Source organism: Bombus affinis, unplaced genomic scaffold, assembly GCF_024516045.1.
Source record: "Bombus affinis isolate iyBomAffi1 unplaced genomic scaffold, iyBomAffi1.2 ctg00000412.1, whole genome shotgun sequence".
NCBI classification, from domain to species: Eukaryota; Metazoa; Arthropoda; class Insecta; order Hymenoptera; family Apidae; genus Bombus; species Bombus affinis.
Window position 1 is genome coordinate 46752 of NW_026109077.1, and position 19385 is coordinate 66136.

At 35.5% G+C, this 19385-nt stretch overlaps 1 protein-coding gene across 1 annotated transcript; it reads left to right on the forward strand.

Moving 5' to 3' along the window:
- Nucleotides 1-13609: 13609 nt before the first annotated feature.
- Nucleotides 13610-17300, forward strand: LOC126927989 (uncharacterized). The gene is made up of 3 exons (XM_050743946.1): nt 13610-13800; nt 15924-16090; nt 17003-17300. The coding sequence occupies exons 1-3, from the start codon at nt 13740-13742 to the stop codon at nt 17270-17272; spliced, it is 498 nt and encodes a 165-aa protein (XP_050599903.1). The 5' UTR covers nt 13610-13739; the 3' UTR covers nt 17273-17300.
- The last annotated feature ends 2085 nt before the right edge of the window (nt 17301-19385 follow it).

Sequence of the window (19385 nt, forward strand, 5' to 3'; positions counted from 1 at the left end):
AATTAGAGAATTATCAACACCATTCGTTGTTATAACGATGCTTAATAACTCGGAATACAAACAGCTTTCAAGTAATCGGATAAAATTTATCATGCTGCTAAAGTAAAAGTATGATTTATACAAGGTAAAATCTCCTTTGTAAGTAGTGTGATGCTCGTAATGTCAGGCACACGAAGTATACGCGCATATTATATCACGTAATTTCAGCTTTATTCCATCTCTTAATCGCTTGGTTTGAAGAAGCCGTAAGTAACAAGCGAAGCCATAGCGTAAAATAGTTTTATTAAACTTGTAAACAAATACAAGAAATATAGTCGTAGTATCCAACTGCAAGTTCAAATGCGAAAAATAACGTTCGGGAAAATTTGTGACATGGTGAGAAATTTTATACTCATATCCTAAATTGATAACATATATATTATTTGTAGAAAATTATATTTATTTGTATATATGTAAACATAATATCTATTAATGAAAAAGTTAATTAAGAAATATCCTATTATTATTACTATTCGTATCTATTATTTTTCATTTAATAAAAAACTAGTGTACACCAACTCATGTTCATTCTACTGATCTTATTTTTACGGTTCGAAATATATATATCGAATTTCGATTTTCCATCGTGTTTCGCTTATGATTCATAAATATTAATTAGCATGCGATTAATTGGTGTTATAATTCAGAATGTTCGATATTCATTTACATTTATATTACTTTCACGTTATAGTTAAATATTTAACGTTGGTTAAATATTTTATTATTTGAAGGACTTGTGTCTATACTTCATATGCGACAAAAATTGAGAATTATTCACGTTTTTTAATTTAACGATCCTACTTTTATTTCAATTAAATCTCGATTCTTAAACTTTCATTTATTCGCGTCAAAATTAAATCCTAAGCTTCAATCCTACGCTTCCCTATGTAAAAACCTTTTAATCCTTATTTTTCGAATAGTTTGCGAGAATTGATCTTCGCGCAAGAATTAACGCCACTCAAGTACTAATTGATTCCATCTCCAGAGCGCTTAAGTGACATTCGATTGTCGCTTGAGTAGTTCTTATCCTCGCTGTAAAATACGACAGAATTTCGATTCCTCGATCATTAATTACATTATGAGACTACTTTCTCACGCTTTTCCATTCCACGCCGTGATTCCGCTCGCCTAACTACTCTTTCGCTATAGCGCCGATCAGACTTTCAACAAGGTAACGATTAATCTCGATAATGAAATTTCCATCACTATCGCAATAAAAAAGATTATTCTACGTTAAGCTATATCTTCTTTTATTAATTGACAGAATGCATCGATACGTTGATCGCCACGTGAATTTTATAGATTTTGGCCAATAGATCGAATAGAAACACAGAGTGTGATTCTACGTGAAAAATAAGAAAGATAGGAAAAACACCTGGTATGATTTATTACAATTAATTTTTTTTCATCCGAGGATCGAAATTGAGGATTTAACCGGTGTACTGAAATTTTTACAAATTTTATTCCACATTTTCCACTCGGTTTTTCACGTAGAATCAGTAATTGCTCGCTTCTGCCGCAATATTTTTCAGCCCATTTACATTATTAAAAGAAACGTTTTACTTTTCCAAGGTATTGTATTACATTCGCGCACTCTTCTCCGACAACGTTACCTAATTCTTCATATCGTCGGAAATTCCTTGGCCCATTATTCGCGTTTCATTCGTTGGAAACTTGCGTTAATTTGTTCGCCAACTGGAAGTTGCATAAGTCCGTCGATTTTTATTTCCACGAACTGTTAGAATAGGATAAAATTTTGTTGCCATAAATTGTATTTAACGCGGAGTTATCAACCACGAGCTATTGTATAAAGCTTATTACTTATTGTATAGAACTTTTACTATATCGTAGATCAATAACGTACTAAGATTATGAAAATTTATGATTTATTTATGACTTATTTATGACTTATTATTTATTATTATAATATTAAGACTTATGTACGCGACTCGAATATTTATGTATTCTCCTTCAATATCCTTAATCCCTTCGATATGACGTATAAAATTTACAAATTGCCATTTTAACACAATTCAAATATAGTTCGCGTGGACTACACGCGAACGATGTGGTTTCGAATTTATTAACTAAGCGTTATACGTTCCTCAATGTGGACATTACTTATGTACATGGAATGTACGATTATAGTTAGAAACGTGGCTGAAAATACAGATTTGTTAATGGTATAAGTTACAGTTGCACAATGATGAGTCATAGCAGAAGAGATTACCATAACTTCGAATATAACTTTTATCGTTACAATTCTATGTTAACGTTGTATTTGCATCTGACAGTTTGTTGAATTGCGTAATATCACGAAGATGGCGAACTAAGTTTAACTTGGTTTAAGAATATAAGTTTAACGATAAGTGAAATCTACCAGTTTCTTCTCTTTTTTCTTCTTTTTTTCTTTTTATTTTGCTTATTTCCTTATTTCGTGAGTTTCGTATAATTCTCATCTATCCAGGAATAATTTAAATGTAGAAAACAATTCAACGAAATGAGAAATATACGTTTGTTTCCTGTGCGATTAAAAAATTGCATCCGACGAATTTAATATATCAATTAATAAGTATTATATTTGTTTGGAATGTTATTTCTGCAAAATTGTTTAGAATTGTTCTTTGGATATTTAATAATACGTATCTTGTAAGTTAACGAAGATACTCGCGATTTGTTGTTGTTTTTTTTTTTTTTTTTTTATTCATTAATGTAACTATTACATACTGCTGTGTCCGCTAAAATAAGTTCAGATATTATGGAGGTTTCAAATACGTAACGACAAGAAGATATTGTGCCTGGAAAATAGTAGTAAATGTTGAATATGTCGATGTTAAAACGTCTTTAATATATTCGGTATAAATATATCGAATTTAATTTATTTTCAAATTACATTATTATTTAATGCTCGCGATTAACAACCATTTCCAATTACATATTTAATGATGCATCTATTATCAGAACTTATTAAAACATCGCATCTCATCGAAGATCACGTTATTCTGTGATTGTTTCGTACTCGCTACGTTTTATGTACGTACACGTAATGAGAATTAAAATTTATCGAAGGAGGAGCTGCGGTCTGCGAATAATTTTTTAACAAAAGCGAAAAAAAGAATCGTGTTAAATCTAACTAAGTATCTCTGTCTGTTGTTACAAATATTACGTTAAAATTGTGTACGAGACGAATAAATCGTAGAGAAATGGGGAATCGAAGAGGCAATTATGGCATAGAAATTAACAGGAAAAAATAATCTTATCTGTTAATTTTTATAGGATAGTTTGCTTTTTAATTTTTATCTATAGGCATAAGAGTAACCATTAGAAATACTTATAGAAATTTAATGGAATTTTCTGTTAAAATTACATCTACCTTGATTGAAGGAAATTTTAATTAATTTCATTCTTAAAACTCAACGAATCAAAGTAAATGCTTAACATTCGTCATACATTAATTGAATTCGCTAAAATTGATGTACCAAATACATTTCACCATGATGAAAATGTTTTAACGTTTGCATCGATATAATAGCGTTTGTACTGGTGTATTTATCGATGATATGTTTACTTGAAATACGTGAAAACAAAGTATAGCTACAACAGACTGTGTAAAAACAGAATGTAAATTATTGAACGTACTTTCGTACTGTGACGATAAATCGTGGGGATTGTTAATGAATTATTATGCACTCGGTAATAAAATACGCTTGCAAAATACAACATCTTTTTGCATGGAAGCTTTGATATTAATATTAAATATGCAAACAGGATATACAGCGTGATGAAGGCTATTCATTTAGTTTGCTTATTACTTTATAGAATGTTATAAACGTTAACTTCATATAGTTTAAGAAAATTATCACGGAATACACGTCACGTTGCACATGGAACATTTGCGGTGACATTTCAAAGGCTGATTAACAGAATGTTATTATTGTGCCGTAGAGAAATACGATTAGTGCGCGGAATTTACTCGAAACTATAGTAGAAAAATGGTAATACGGCGTTTATTTAATTAGAATTTCATTTTACGTTTTAATCATTCTTAAGCAACCTTCCTCTTCTATATTTGTAAAAGAGGAAACGAACACCTCGCTTTTTTTCTTCTGGTAACTTCAATCTTGTAATTTTGCTAATAACTTAACGTTATAGTAACTAAGATTAATATATTGTATAATAAAAATACGTAATTCTTTCGAAGATTGACGTTATGTAAGGGTAAAGCTGTAAGTAAACGTTGGTTCATAGATATGAACGTTAACGGTATAGCAAACGTTTATTAAAGTAATAACGCAAATAATAAATGAAACATTTCCTTAAAAATGAAAGCATGCGTTGATCGAATGCAGTTGATTGTTACGTTTGACAGCCTATAAAATTTTTCTGAGAGTCGTGTTAAATAATGAACGTAAAAAATATTACTTTTTGCATGATTTATCATTAAACATGTTTGTTTAATAGAGCGAGTAAAACAGTCCCGGAAGGATTTGAGTTCTCATCGACCCTTTTTTCCCAGAAATTACGCTCTTGGTGCAACAATTTCAACAATTTTCAGCAGTTGCCAAAATTATTTTAATACAACTTTCAGCTGAAAAATTGTAAGAAATTGTTAGAATTTAATATTAGGAAAAAACGTAATATCGATGTTAAAAGAATTTATAAAGCGACACAGAAAGGACTTATTAATTTCTCGAAGGCAATTGAAAAGAAAAGCATGTTTCTGTTTTTGGGAAGCTTTTAAAGTCAGGTGTTCCATATTAAGTGCAATTAACTTGCAAATATTTATATTTGCGCAGTTCCTTCATTTTGAAACATTCGCAAAATTTGCTGCATATTTCGTGTTCGTTCCATCTTCCGAAATGAAAATAAAAATTTTTATTCAATGTCTGAATATATTTCATTATATTCCATCTTTCTCATGATCGAAAGTTTCTTCTTCTTTTTAATAATTATATCGTAGCAAATACACAAAGATATTCAATTTTGTACGATAAAACAATTTTTACTGTAACATCGTCATTTCACTATTTTATATTTCACTATTTGCAGAAATATTATACTTCAGGTAGTATACATAAAGATGAGACTTTGAAAATATAATTCCAACGAATATCGTCCCAACGAACGTTAATTTAATATTAATAGTTTTCACAACTAACAGTTTAATCCTACGCTCGGTATTTTACCGACGGTAGTTGGTAAGAGAATATTTCTTTTTAAAAAAATTCGTCTCCCTCATGGCTATGTTAAAGAGAATCAATTAATCATTCAACTGCTTCATCATGCTTAATGTGAAAATCGCAGAAAAGTTATAAATATCTGCTATCAATCTTTATACACGTAACAATTGATTTAAATAATTAACTGCATTATATCCAATTATAAATTGCAGAGTACTGATTAATTGCAAAGCGATCATCTGCTATCGCCAAGATATTAAATGAATTAATATCCTCCGTATCGATCAGTAATTTCATTCTCTGTATCTATATGGTGTTTCCTATTAATAAGTTCGCAATTTCACAACTTCCTAAATACGATATTGATATTATATAATCCTACTAGAAACGAAGTACTTTTAATACTTTCCAGATAAATGATTATACACTTTACAAAAGTATCTTTGGTCTGAAAAATCTGCAAATAATCCTTGAATACGTATTCCAGGTAAAATACTCTCGATGTGTATTTTACTCTTCTTTTCTTTTCTTTATTTATTTGTCAAAAAACAAATATATCATTACGTGAAAGTAGCCGATAAGATATTTAGAGCATTTCGAAGTTTTCTCTTGGGAGGTTGTAATTCAGAATCCCAAACATTGTTGCAGTAAATCCACGAACAATATACTTAGGCAGAGCGCTCAAATGAAAGCAATAACACTTGTCCCTTGTAGAACTGGAATCGATTTCTCTGCGGCTATTCACCCCTATAAAACATGCAACTGCGGCAGTCTGTTGTGAAATGGTCGATGGGGAATTTGTGATTTCAATTTACGATCAATCGTCCGTTATACTTCACGTCGCTAATACGATAAATTTGCGAAGATGTGCAGAAACGGAAAATAGAAAGCGATAAGTTTTATTGCAACGATTAAGCTGCAATTTCCTATAAGTATGCGGAACGCCAAAAGTAAGAAATATAAAAGGCAAATGCTTGCAAGAGAAATGCTTTTCGCAAAAACAAGATATAATAATAATAATATACGTATGTTCGTGCAGTTTGCTACTTTCACGAATACGACTGAATAAACCGAAACGGATAGAGATTTATTTCATCCTCTACGTTTCCTAAACGTTTCATGGACTTTTGCATTTTTAAAATTCCCACAAATGCACGAACATCCGCGATCTAATAATCTAACGATGAGTCCGCTATTTCGGAAGATATTTCTATATTTTGGGTAAATCGTTGCTTTGTAATATTCGACATAAGAGATGCTCGTTAACGAACGCGTAACGTCGGATATCCACGTTTACCGCGACTCTTTCAGGAGAAGAACTTTGCAGCTAGGAGAGTTTTAAGGAACTTTTAATTTAGAAGAATTTTAAAGAACGACCGTAACATGTATATTCCGACGCAAATGTCGTTCCTGATAGGAGAATCACACAGTCGAGTTCAGCAATCGAATCGATGTTCAACAGACGCGAGGGCAGAAGCAGACGAAGAATAAAGAGAGAATAAACACGCACTCGTTAAATCAGCGCAACGAGTAAAGTAGATCTAGCCATTATTCCGTTCTGAAAAGGAAGACGAATGGAAGAGGAAAGGAAGGTTCAAAAGAGCATCGTTCGCTTTGATTATTGACACACGCTCACGCTAATAACGGTCATTGAAAGGCGAACGGAGAATGAGAATTATTGAAACTTGGAAATATCGAAAGCTTGAAGCTTCGCTAATTAAGAGAAGTCAACTGTCATAAACGTCGATGAAGATCCTATCGACGAAAAGTTAGGAAATTTAATCTTTTCCCTTTACGTTTGACTCGAACGCGAACAGTTCGATCTGTTTCTCGTTTGAGGAACGACCTAACGAGTATACAGAGTCTTTCGCGTACATTACTCGTCGGAAGTTTCGAGTCATTGCGCGTTTCATCAAATTTTGCAGAATTTAAAGAATCGAAGACTTCGCTTTGATAAATTTTTAATTAAAGAAACGTATAGTCGAGTGCAGGCGATTATTGCTGATAACTGTAACATTTATTTTAGTAACGAAATTGACAGGAGATTTGGCATAGATAATACAGGAAAAGTATTTTAAGCTTTCCATATACGAGGGAGAAAAAGTTTAATTATTTATATCGTAAAGTGGCGTCAGGGAAAACCGGTGTCTTATTTCATGAATCTGAGTCTTCTATCGAGTAAACGTTCCTCTTTAATAAAGTCTATAACGTGTTAGAACGATACAACAATTTTAGTTATTCCGTAGAGTATTACGACAACAGTCTTAGACCATTTGCATGATGATCAGGATCGCATGGTCAAGCAGACAAGTAAGTGTCACAGTGTAAAAGAAAAATAGTATCGGTGCATGACGTAGGGATGATGTACGGTGGTAAAGCGAAAGCTGAAGGACATTCGAATAAAAAGAAATAATAAAAAGAAAATAGTTATCGGTTATACAATGTGAACAAAATTACGTACGTGTTTAGAGCAACGACGTTGCCTACTACAGTTGTACGGTAACGAGCCTTTAGAATTTAAAGCCTGGATATTACTCTCGCGATGCTCGTCGATTATACGATGGACATTTTTCTAATAGTTTCCAGTAAAAATATTCCTACGTCCAATAGATTGAATTTCAAGTTGAAAAATAATATTAGAAAAGACTGAAAACTTCACGATTCCTAGGATTACGTGTAACATTGCGTCTGCGGAGCCAGAAAATTGATCCACCGATTGGTCTCAAAGGAAAGTTATTTATAAGTCAAAGAGTATCGTATTGCATCGTTCTTTCTTTATTCGAAGCACTCGGGAACGTTCGCTGTAAACATTTCCATTGTATCGCGATCAACGAAGAATGATTCGTTTCGTAACTATAATCGCATTTTCATCCATAATGGACAAGACGAAACAAAGCGAAAGGAAAGTTGTACGTTCTCAATTACTCCTATACGGAACAAAGATCAGAAGTTATAAGTTATAGTCATAAGGGGCGACTTAATTGAAAATTACTTGACATCACGCGTTGCTCGAGAGCGAAGTTACGCGGATGTTTATATCGTCTGGGAGTCCCAGAGCAGCAGTTAAGGGTTAATATCGAGAGCGCAGCGATGGTAAACGTTATAATAATACAAAGTTCCGATATTCTCTAACTCTAACCATTCTACAAATTTCATCTTTAAACGGTATCGTGATCTGGTCCTGGTTTAACCAATTGGCTGTTTTCCACGAGTATACTCGTCACGAAGAGATGGCAGTATTTTACGTTACGACGAGCCCCGTCAGTACTAAATTGAAAAATAAAACAGTCGTTTCGTAACAACTGAATTCTATATTATAACAGCCACCCGTACTCCGTGTTCGACGAGTATACTCGCCATCGCTTACTGTTCGCGACACACTTTTAGGTACACGCTTTTCAAAGAGGTCGCAACCGCTAACTGCTAAACTTTTTTATTCTGACATTGAAATTTAACAAGAATAAATCAATATCAGCGGCAATTTCAGTTCTATCCTTGGCACGTAAATACAATATAATTTACCTTTAACGAAAATGAATGCAATTATTCGTAATTATTCGCGATACTATTTACTTATATATTTTCCTATGTTGTCTTACGTATCTGTTATTTGTAATAGATGAGATCGAACGAGAAATATTAGAGGATCAGCAGCAGGGTTAATTTATCAGTGTAAAAATATGCGCAAACTTCCACGATCCAGTTATAACACGCGATATAATTCGCTATTTGCTTAGCTCGCTTCGCCAACTGCCAGCCTCGCTATCTATGTCCATGAGGATCTATTAAGATTATCATTTTAATTACACGTTGGTCGATCGAACGGCCAACGAGAAACGCGGCCGACAATTTTGATTAAATAGCCGCTAGCGTTACCGAGAACACGGCTCGTGTAAAACAATTTCGTCAGACAATTTTAGTTATCGGATTTGTTCGGCGAGACGCGCAAACAAACCGGCTTTCACCTCGTCAAAGGCTACGTTTCACGCGAAACTCGCGCCAGTTACAGCGTTAACTTCCTTTGTAGTATTCATGGTGAAATCGCCAATTCATTTCCACCGTCTAACGTGAAAGACGAAACGGACGTATTCTCGGTGAACGCTTCCCTTTCGCGTCTCTGCCGTTCTTCGAATCGCTCTGCTTCAACGCAGTACAACCAGCCAGCTCTCTCGTTCGACAGCTGACAAATTGCCTGCGTAACTTGTTTGCCGCGACCGCGAGGACTATGTTTTAAGTCGAATGATCGTCAGATGTTACGAACAATTGGAAATTATCTTCATTTCCCATATCGCTGGCCGATGCTCACGATCTGTTCAGTTTGGAAAACATGGAACAGCTCGCTGGACGATTAGTTTGAATTTTACGGAATCGTGTTTGAGGTGGAATATGCCGAGATCGTAGAATCGTTGATGTTCGACTGCTCCCACGAATACTCTGGTGTCTGTACGTTTTATCAGTCGAACCTAACATTTCTCAGTGACGGATAAGTTTCTGTTCTGTCGCGCAACACATCTGCACGCCATCCCGCGCGGCTTGCCAACCAACGGTCTATCTGCCGTCCTTCTAACACTCCAGAGGCCCAAGGACCCACTATAAAGTTGCAATTCTAGCTGCATTGTTCGCACACATGGTCTAAGCACATCTGTTTGCCAGAAAAGACTTTCTAATTCCAGAAGAGTTTTCGGCCGGTTTTTAGAAAGGTCCTTGGGTTTATTATGTGCTCTTAAGAATTACGAAGAAAGCGGAGATATACCTAACGAAAAATCTGAGTTTCCCTGTAAACAATGTCGCCTAGGACCCAAGTTGGTAGGAGGTTTCTTCCTCCTCTCTTCCTTCCTAACATTGGTCCCAACCAATCGACATCGCGGATTGTTGCCCTCACTTTACTAACTAAAAATGTAAGCAACGAATCCGCGTTCTTCGTTCAAAGGGCACACCCATACCAAGCTTTCCTCCGTATTCACATTAGAATAAGCTTCAGAGTTTTCCATCGTCTCTCACGGTGACTAGAGTTCCTGCATTCCCTATAACTCTCACCGTTTCTATATCTCTCAGAATTTCCTACCACAGTCAAAGATCTAACTTCTAACATTAAGTCTCATACCGTGTTACTTTCATATCTATATTATTGCAGCGTGATAAGTTATTAAGTGTTTATATCTATTCAATCGTGTATACTAAGTGTTGGAAATATATATTTTAACTCTGTGAGCCACAGTGTTATCATACCTGAATCACCTCTATTATCTTAATCGAAATACGGGGATCGAACTATTCGTGGTGTCGATCATTCTAATCGTAACGGGAATTTACGACTCCCGTTGACGCGTATTCTAACGACCGCGTCTCCCCGCGATAGCTCGAAAAAACAGTTTCTTTTTAAAAAATCTACACATTCTTTTCTCTGTTCGAATAGAATAGAATAGAATTCCGATAAATAAGAATTTGGTATGAAACTAACAACGTTCCAGTCGTACAGAAAGAAAATACAATTTAATTAAAAACGTGGGAGGTGGTGTAAGAATCGGCGATAGAATTCATCAAGAGTACGTGACGTTGGAAAAGCTACAGTCACAGATGTTAGAAAATGGAAACGTGATATTGAGAATTATGTAAAGCACGTGGATTGCTCGAATGATGGGGTAACTGTGGGGAAACCTTAAATACACTGATGTAATGGGATGGTTTCGTTGTGATAAAGACGATAATAACGACGATTTTATACAAATGGAAACAGCCAGCTAAAACGATAATGGAGAGGCACTTTCCCATGCCGAAGCACCCACGCCACTCGAAAAAGGGGCTTCGATCGTATAAAATTCACCGCGCAAAAGCTCCCAGGTACAGAGAAAATGTAATTTTACGCAGTTATTTCTACCGAAAGAATCATGTGACGTGGTGCTTAAAAAGATATGGAATGTATAAATATTCAAAAAATCAATTTTATAAAATTAAATCTATCGATCCATTAATAGGATTAAAAGAAAGGAATACATCCGAAATGTACACAAAATTGAAGGAAAGGAAGATTTGTATAAAAATTGTAATAATACGATGCAGCAATTTCACGATACCATTTAATTAAAGTGGGTGTATATATTTTTGAGAGCATCCTCTGTATATCAGAAATATATTACGAAATAGAAATATGTTATTACTGGTTTTCCGATGAGAATCCGAAGTGTATCAAAAATTTAATCGGCGTAGATATTTATAGATATTTATTACAGTTGCAATTTCACAGATACAAATATCTTGCGAGTTCTCTCATCGTCGTAATTTGTATCTCCTTTATATACATCGTCTGTCTGAATATTCTTTCTAATATTCTAATTAGACTGTAGATTTTGATGCAAATTCATATTTTTGAGGATATGATTGAAAAGAAAAAAAAAAGAGAAGTAAAGAGTCTTTTGTATATTTTATATTTTCTTTCGTATCACGTGCATTTTGTACAATTTTATTGAAATTGGATTACAAGAGCCAAGCAAATCGAACATCAAACGGACTACGCGTCGTGTGTTACTTTATAGGAAAATCACGACAATGTCTGTAACATTCGTAGTATTTTACGATCCTATCTACGATAGCAATTAAAAGTTCATCAAACAGATGATTACATCACGTACGAGCCATTTGAAAGTCAAATTGTTCCATTTTCCGAAAATTTATTCTTTCTAACTCTTTAAGAGTATTACTTATTAACATACTAAATAATACTTGACTGTTCGAATAGTTTTATGATTTTTGGAAAGTACGTGTCCCTGATAAATATAACTTCTATGCACACTTCCAAATCCGTTTGAAATTTCACCGATACGATCAAGTTAGGCGTGTCTCGCTACAGTGCTGCAATGATCATTTCGAAATGCTTCGTATATCATATACGCAAAAAGTTTCCAGCAACGTTGAAACAGCTTCGCGAGCCACGTGTAATTTATTTATAAAAGATTTTTGCAACTGTCGAGACATCTTGGTATCTGTTAATAATCGTTGAGATATCATTGCAATCAAGTAATTGCACTGTATCATACGTGATAACGAAGTTACTCGATTATTCGAATGGTATGTACTGGGATTAGTTTCGATGGATGTTTGAATGATGACGGAATATTTGGCCAGCATAAGCACTGATCCCTTCCATATCGATCGCGTTTATCGATATTTGATAAAGAGGTCGTTTGCAAATTACATTTACCGTCTACTGTTGCTCACGAAATTATTCCAACTCTGATACGTGCTTCTTTATAAATATATCGCGTGTGTACGTGTATGTTACATATTATATTACATATCGCATATTACATATTATATTGTATTTTAAGTAACAAGATATTTAGTGCGAGTGTATATTTCGCAGAGATTCCAAAAGTGATTAAACAGTCAATTATCCATCACATCGATGCATCTCAATGTTCAATGGGACAGTATTTAGCGTCTATAACATGTTGAAGATAGCTCTTTATGGTGTATCTCGTGGAGGAAATTAATTTGACGAAATTAATTAAACAGTCAATTATCTGTTGTACCGATACGTCTCGATATTCAATGGAATAATTTTTGATATTTATTGTACGCTCAAAATACCTATCTATACTATGTACTATTTTTCCCCCCAAATATTCGCCACAACTATTTTCTGCCTTTTACATTTGCACTTTCAGGATGATTTCAAGTTCTACCAATGTGATCGGGATAGTCGTGTTTCGTTACAAAACGAACAAAATCCCGAAAAGTCTCGTGTAACGGGCTATAGGAGGCGTTGGTGCGTTCTTTAAAACAGAATAACTTTTCAAAAATTGAGTCAAACAATTTGTTTCTTTCCTTTTTTCTTTTTTTTTTTTTACGAGTTAGAAGAATTGGGAAGATTAACAATAGGTGACGTGTAAAGAAATGTTGAAAGAAGTACAATTAGTCGGAATAGCGAAGAAGAAAGTAAAGGTAGCTTTTTACAACTTTTCTAGCTGGACCTGTAACGAAGATTTAAATAACACATTTCGAAGATTTCCTCTAACTCGTCGAGCAAAATTCAAATGGTTCGGTCCACAGTTGCAGACGAGTTATTTCGTTCGAATGAACGTACGAAACGAAAGATGTTTTTACGACGAGTGTCGGGCTATTTTAGCTTTCGAGGCATTGTAAGTTGAATTTTAGTTGCGGTGTCGACAAATCATTGATTCAGTGACAGTGAATTTTCTTTTTTCTGGGTGTGATGCGAATGCGCAGAAACTTTGACGTCAAACGTTCCCGCTGAACGAACAGGACCTTCCGGCTGCCATGGATATTGATTTTCCTTGGGCTTCAAGGTTTCTGGAGCAGCTGTACCCATCCAGCGCAGACTCCGGCTATTCTCAATATGGCTGCCTATTGTACCCAAATCCGCTCGTTTTGCGTCGCAACGCGCTCGCTGCCATACACCAGCATGCGATCAATGCGCCAATGACATCAGCCGATCGCAATTTAAACAGCCGAATTTATTTTCGAATGTGACGCGCTAGACGTTATCAACATGGCCGATACATGTACCCTGTCACGTACTTCCTGATCGTCGCGTCTATCTCCATGGTCGTAAGCATCAATGGTAAGCCTCGCATTTCACTCGCTTTATCGGGCTGCTTAAACCTTCGCCTCTTTAATTCGACGCGTTTCTCACACGTTTCGCCACGAATCAAATTACATTTTTCTGAAATTAAAAATTCGCCGATACGCGTTGTCCATCTTCGGTATTTGCGAGAGAAGAAAACGATTCTTGCGCCTTATTCGTCACGCCGATTTTCACGTCGATACGATCGGAATACCAAAGTTGATCGACTCGACAATGTATTGACCAGTTAGCCGTTGCGACTAATGCGACTAAAATGCGTTAGAAAGGACAAAACAACTACTTTGTTCACGCTGTATTATAGTTTTTTCATAATAATTATTTATATCTCTTCATTTGTTCGTTTTACCTGGTCCTGGCTTCCAAATGGTCGAAACGTCTTCAAATTTACGAATATATTTTAGTTTTCGCTGAAATTGCAGTTTAAACAGCAAAAACTGCTTTTTACGCGTGACGAGTATACTCGTCAAGAATAGGTAACTGGTTAGGACGGAAGATAATTTGCCAGGATAGACAATGGCGGTATTTCGTCTATGAGAATTTTTAATTTGAGGAATTTTTCTTTTAACAAAGAGCGTTTCTGTAATGGAAAATGGAAGTTTCTGTTTCTTCCCATTTTTCTCTTTCTTTCTCCAGGTTCCTTTCAATTACATGGCCCTATTTGTTTTACGAGCAAGTTGCGTTTTAGGAGCGTGTTTCGTTGAAGGAGTTTTCACTAGATGTCTGAAGGAACGATGTTTCGTCTATTTATAGCGAAGATCTTCCTCTACATATAAACTGCATATAGAGGAAAGTGCACCTGTTGAAGCCTTCACTCGTAGGTGTTAGCCATTTGTGTTACGAATCGTGTAAACAACGATCATCGTCCACGGTGCATTTAATTGACTTTTCTTCCGTGATAAGCTTCGCGATGAATTCTCATTTCGAGGCTACCTTTTTCATTTACCGTCTTGCCTATGTTTCCTATGTATAAAATAAATAATTCATACTGAATACATCTATTTCTATTTTCTCTTTTTCTTTAGATAAGAAGAATATTACAATCAACTTTCACAGAGAATTTTTAACATAAGATCGTCCCAAAAGTGTCTATCTTATAAGGAAATAATAGACGCACAACATTTTTTGTTTTAAATTATTTTATTGAATTACGTTTAATCCATCTTATTCTATTGGAACCAGATGTGAAATAAAACAGTATAATTTTTAACTTCATGAAATATACATAGAATATTTCGTGGATATCGAATCTGCAGTCTTGCGTAGATCCAATTGTCGTATAGATGCAAACGTAGTCGTATACCGTCTGTTTAGTCTTCGGAGATGATCCAATCTGTTAAGAAGCTGAAACTCTAGAGGATTGGTACGATTGGTCAAACTTGCGTGGAAGCGTTTTTCCGAACTTGGAAATATCTTTCATAACTGTAGGTATTTTTAAGTACCCGTGTATGATTTCGTTGATTACCTGCCAATGGATAAGGAATACGTTTGCTGCTCTCGGAATACGTTTAATTGAAATAAATCGAAATAAATTTTTCGTAATTTCCGGATACGTTTACGATATTTTGCTTGCCAAGTCTTACCGTCGGACGTATCGCAAGAACAGCAGGAAAATTTGGCGAAATATCGTTAGAGACGCTATTCGACGGAAAAGCTAAACATCCGAAGAATTCCGTTGTAAATAAGAAACCTAAACCGATGTTTCACCTTATTAGACGATTTCCTCGATGATATCCCTTTCCGCAATCTTCCTAGCAATCTTGTCAACGAACGCGACGAAATTTCATCTTACGCATATCGCCGATGTGTCTGTAAAAGTCAAGACTAATATCTATTTATTTTTACAAAAATGTACAAAAATCTGACGTTAATGAAAGCACGACACATTTGTTTGAAAAATGAAAGAAAGGAAGAAGTAGAAGGAAGTAATTTCTAAGAAATAAAAGAGAGAAAGATGCGAAGCATTAAAAAGTAGACAACGATTTGCCCAACGTCTTACGTCCGATTCCTACGTCGATTTTAATAATCTTTAGAAATCTAGGATAAATCACGATTTCTATTAATTAATACGTATTTGTCGGTTGATTGTGTCCGATGATCAGGCCAACTGTTAACTACGGAACATCGAACTCACGCAGCGTCGGAACGAGCAAACGATTTATGGTGTCATCAGTGTGATACAATGGAAGATGGAGAGAGATGCGCCAATCTGACCGGAAACTTCACCACTTTCGGGCACAAGTGCACTGGTGATAAAAGGACCTGTATGGTAATGACAAATGATAACAGCGATTCAAACGCTTGTTGATTATACACAGGTCACGCACGTGTTTCAGCAGATGTTTGATATTTTGCTTTGATCGCGTGCTTTTAAAGCAAATAGAATATAGCAAACAGCTAGCTAAAAGCGATATTAGTTATCGTCAACACGAGAGCGAGAGAAGGCTGTTCAAGATAGAGCCACAGTTTCATTTCGTTCATAACGCGATTTTAGTGTTTGGAAATGTTCAATATAGTCGATCAATTCAGTTTCATAATAATTACGTACTTTATTGAAATTGAATCCGCTTTATAGGAACATATGTACATGGTGTACACATTTGAGGGAATATGCAAATGCAATTTTTTATTTGTTCTTCTTATTTATTGGTAATCAACAATGATATTGGATATGATATAATTGTACAGTTTGCACATACACGGCAAAAATTTTACGAAATCCGTAATCGATATTAACCGACCGAATTAACCATGAACGAGCCGTATTCTCTGGAAATGATGCGAGATATTCTGGAAAATTGATATTCCCTTGACTAAAAATATGTTACGTTCACACTCACTCGTGTTCGTTACAAGTTCCAATGTGAAATGTCATACAGAGTGAAACAAGGAATTGTTGCAAATATTAATTTAATTTTAGTATCAAGAATCATTCTACGTACATGTAGAATTCTTTCTCATCTTTTCTTTTCAGTCTTCTTTTTTCTCTTTTCGCTCGATACTATCAAGTTCGTGGTTTAATGCCGCCCAAAATGAGCTCGTACTCGGACAAAATTAAAAGAAATACTATATTTTAGCGTACGAGTGTCTCTTGCGATCCGCTAGGACATGTCATATAACGAACATCGTGAAAGTTTAAAATCTGCAAATATTCCTTTCACGTTTGCTTCTTTCTCTTCAGGTAAAGCGATTTTCTTACACTACCAGCACCGAAGATTCAACGTCTAGTCCACAAACTTGGTCGGTGGAGAGAAAGTGTACTAACAAATGCGACTCCGGATGTATAGTGGTCGGTGAACGAACAAAACTCTCCGCTTGCACCACTTGCTGCGAGAAATCGTTTTGCAATATCGGTACCGGTGCTGCGAACGATCTGACGATAAGAGGGATCGATCTGTTTCTAGCTTTAGTATTACAAATTACATTAACAATTATCATGTATCCGTCCTGACATTGCAGACGAAGTAACACACGATTGTGAATCATTTTAGTCGCCGATGAGAATAATTGGTTCTATTAACGCGTTTATACGTACATTGTAACATACACTGTAATATTACACAACAACACGATACATAAGATTTATCGCATTACCAATGAAAATGCTGTTTTCATTTTATAAATGTGTACATAGAGTTTCATTCCTTATGTGTTTTATAATAATATTACGATGAATATTGATTAATAAGTCAATAAAATTACGACGATATCGATAATACGAAGCTCAGAAATAAGGAAATAATAATGATGTTCTCGTTCTAATGATGTCGATAAATCAAAGAACAATTGATAATGTAAAAAGGGGATGTTCTTAAGAATACGATGCTCATAATTATAATAATTACAAATACAATCAAATCTACGAGAATGAGATTTAAAACACTGCTAAGTTATTACTCGATCGTTCAACGAACCAATGTAATTTAAATTGTAAATTTTAGAAAAATTGATATAGCAATACACTACCAATAAATTGTATAAAGTAACAAACTTTTCTAAAAAAAAAAAAACTCATTAAAACTCTCGATATAATAATAAATACTTTTTATCGATTTCCATTTTTCCATTATCCTCTACTTAATTCCCAAGGATGTCAATGAGAAACATATTAGGTTGTTCCAAAAGTCTCTGTCTGTTTTATAAGAAAATAATAGATGCACAACATTTTTTCTTTTATATTATTTTATTGAATTTTGTATGATCCGTTTTCTACTAATAGAACAAAATGGATCATAATGTAACACAAAAAATGATGTGCATCTGTCACTTCCTTATAAAACGAAAGAAACTTTTGAGAAAACCCAATAGAATGGGAATTTTCTCGTGGACACATAACATTAGAAAATTGTACACAACATTGTCGCCAAGGCCGCCACATCTCTATCTCCATCATCGGTCCATCGGATTTGAAGTATGCCGGTCGTGACAAGAGCAACGTTCAATTACGCACAATTCGCCGCTGCACTCGCGTGCGTTTCCAGCCGCGTTCATCCCTCCATGTGGCTGCCAGTCGTAGCACGAAGCTCGTTCGTCGCGTTTACTCCACTTTTTTCATCGAAAAATTTTATCCGGAATATCACGTTCGACTCGACGACCGATTAATTATCGTATTTTACTTTTACCGATGGTGCATCATTTTCATGGAAAACGTTTAAATTTCCACGTGGTGCCACGTGGTGGAAAAAATGGCCACCGGTTGCTGCACGACGCTCCTTCGTCGCGTTTATTCCACCTCTTCGGCGAAACGTTCCATCCGGAACGTCGCGATCGACACGAGATCGAAATTAATTATATTCTACTTTCTCCGATGGTGGATCGTTCTTGCGCGAAAGAAAATTAAATTCATACGGCACGTGGTGAATAAATTGGCCACCAGTTGCTGCACGACGCTCCTTCGTCGCGTCTACTCCACTTTTTCGTCGAAACCTTCTGTCCGGGGGTATCGCGATCGACCCGAGATCCGATCGATCGTCTTATCCTTCCGTCCTTTTCGCGAAAGTCGTTCGAATTTCTGTGACGCGCGCGTGGAAAATACTGGCGCGAATCTTCGAGTTGGTGAGAATCTTTGGCTCGAATTTGATGATTCGTTCGTGTGGGAATCGCACGGCGAGGCGTGCGATTGTCGCGATCGCTCTTATCGCTCGCTCCACTTACGTTCCGCTTCGTTCTACCGACTACTAGTTTGCTGCATTCCCGGTTACTTTACTGGTGGTGAATCGTTAATCGACGCGAGTTACCGCCCACGAGTTGGTTACGATACGCAAGTACAGTGGAAAAAGGAGTTTAGCGAAACAGTTTCGTAAAGCTAAACGATTGGACGAATCGAAAGGAATTGGAAGTCGTTCTAAGAATTCTGTTCGAAGACAGCTTTGAGAAGGCGAACGGCGATTGAAAAAAGAAGAAATTGAAAGACGTCGAAGGAAATCGACGAACGTTCGAATTCAACGAGGCAGTTTCGAACGCCTAGAGACGATGATCGAAGGAAATTGAGAAAGATTCGTCTGTATTTTAAGATTCTGTATCAATTTGGTATAAATAGGTCGAGCAAATATTCACGGTTAATC

Coding starts and splice junctions, on each gene's coding strand:
- LOC126927989 (XM_050743946.1), top strand. CDS start 13,740: ATGTACCCTGTCACGTACTTCCTGATCGTCGCGTCTATCTCCATGGTC. Junction 13,801..15,923: donor CATGGTCGTAAGCATCAATG/GTAAGCCTCGCA, acceptor TCCGATGATCAG/GCCAACTGTTAACTACGGAA. Junction 16,091..17,002: donor GTGATAAAAGGACCTGTATG/GTAATGACAAAT, acceptor CTTTCTCTTCAG/GTAAAGCGATTTTCTTACAC.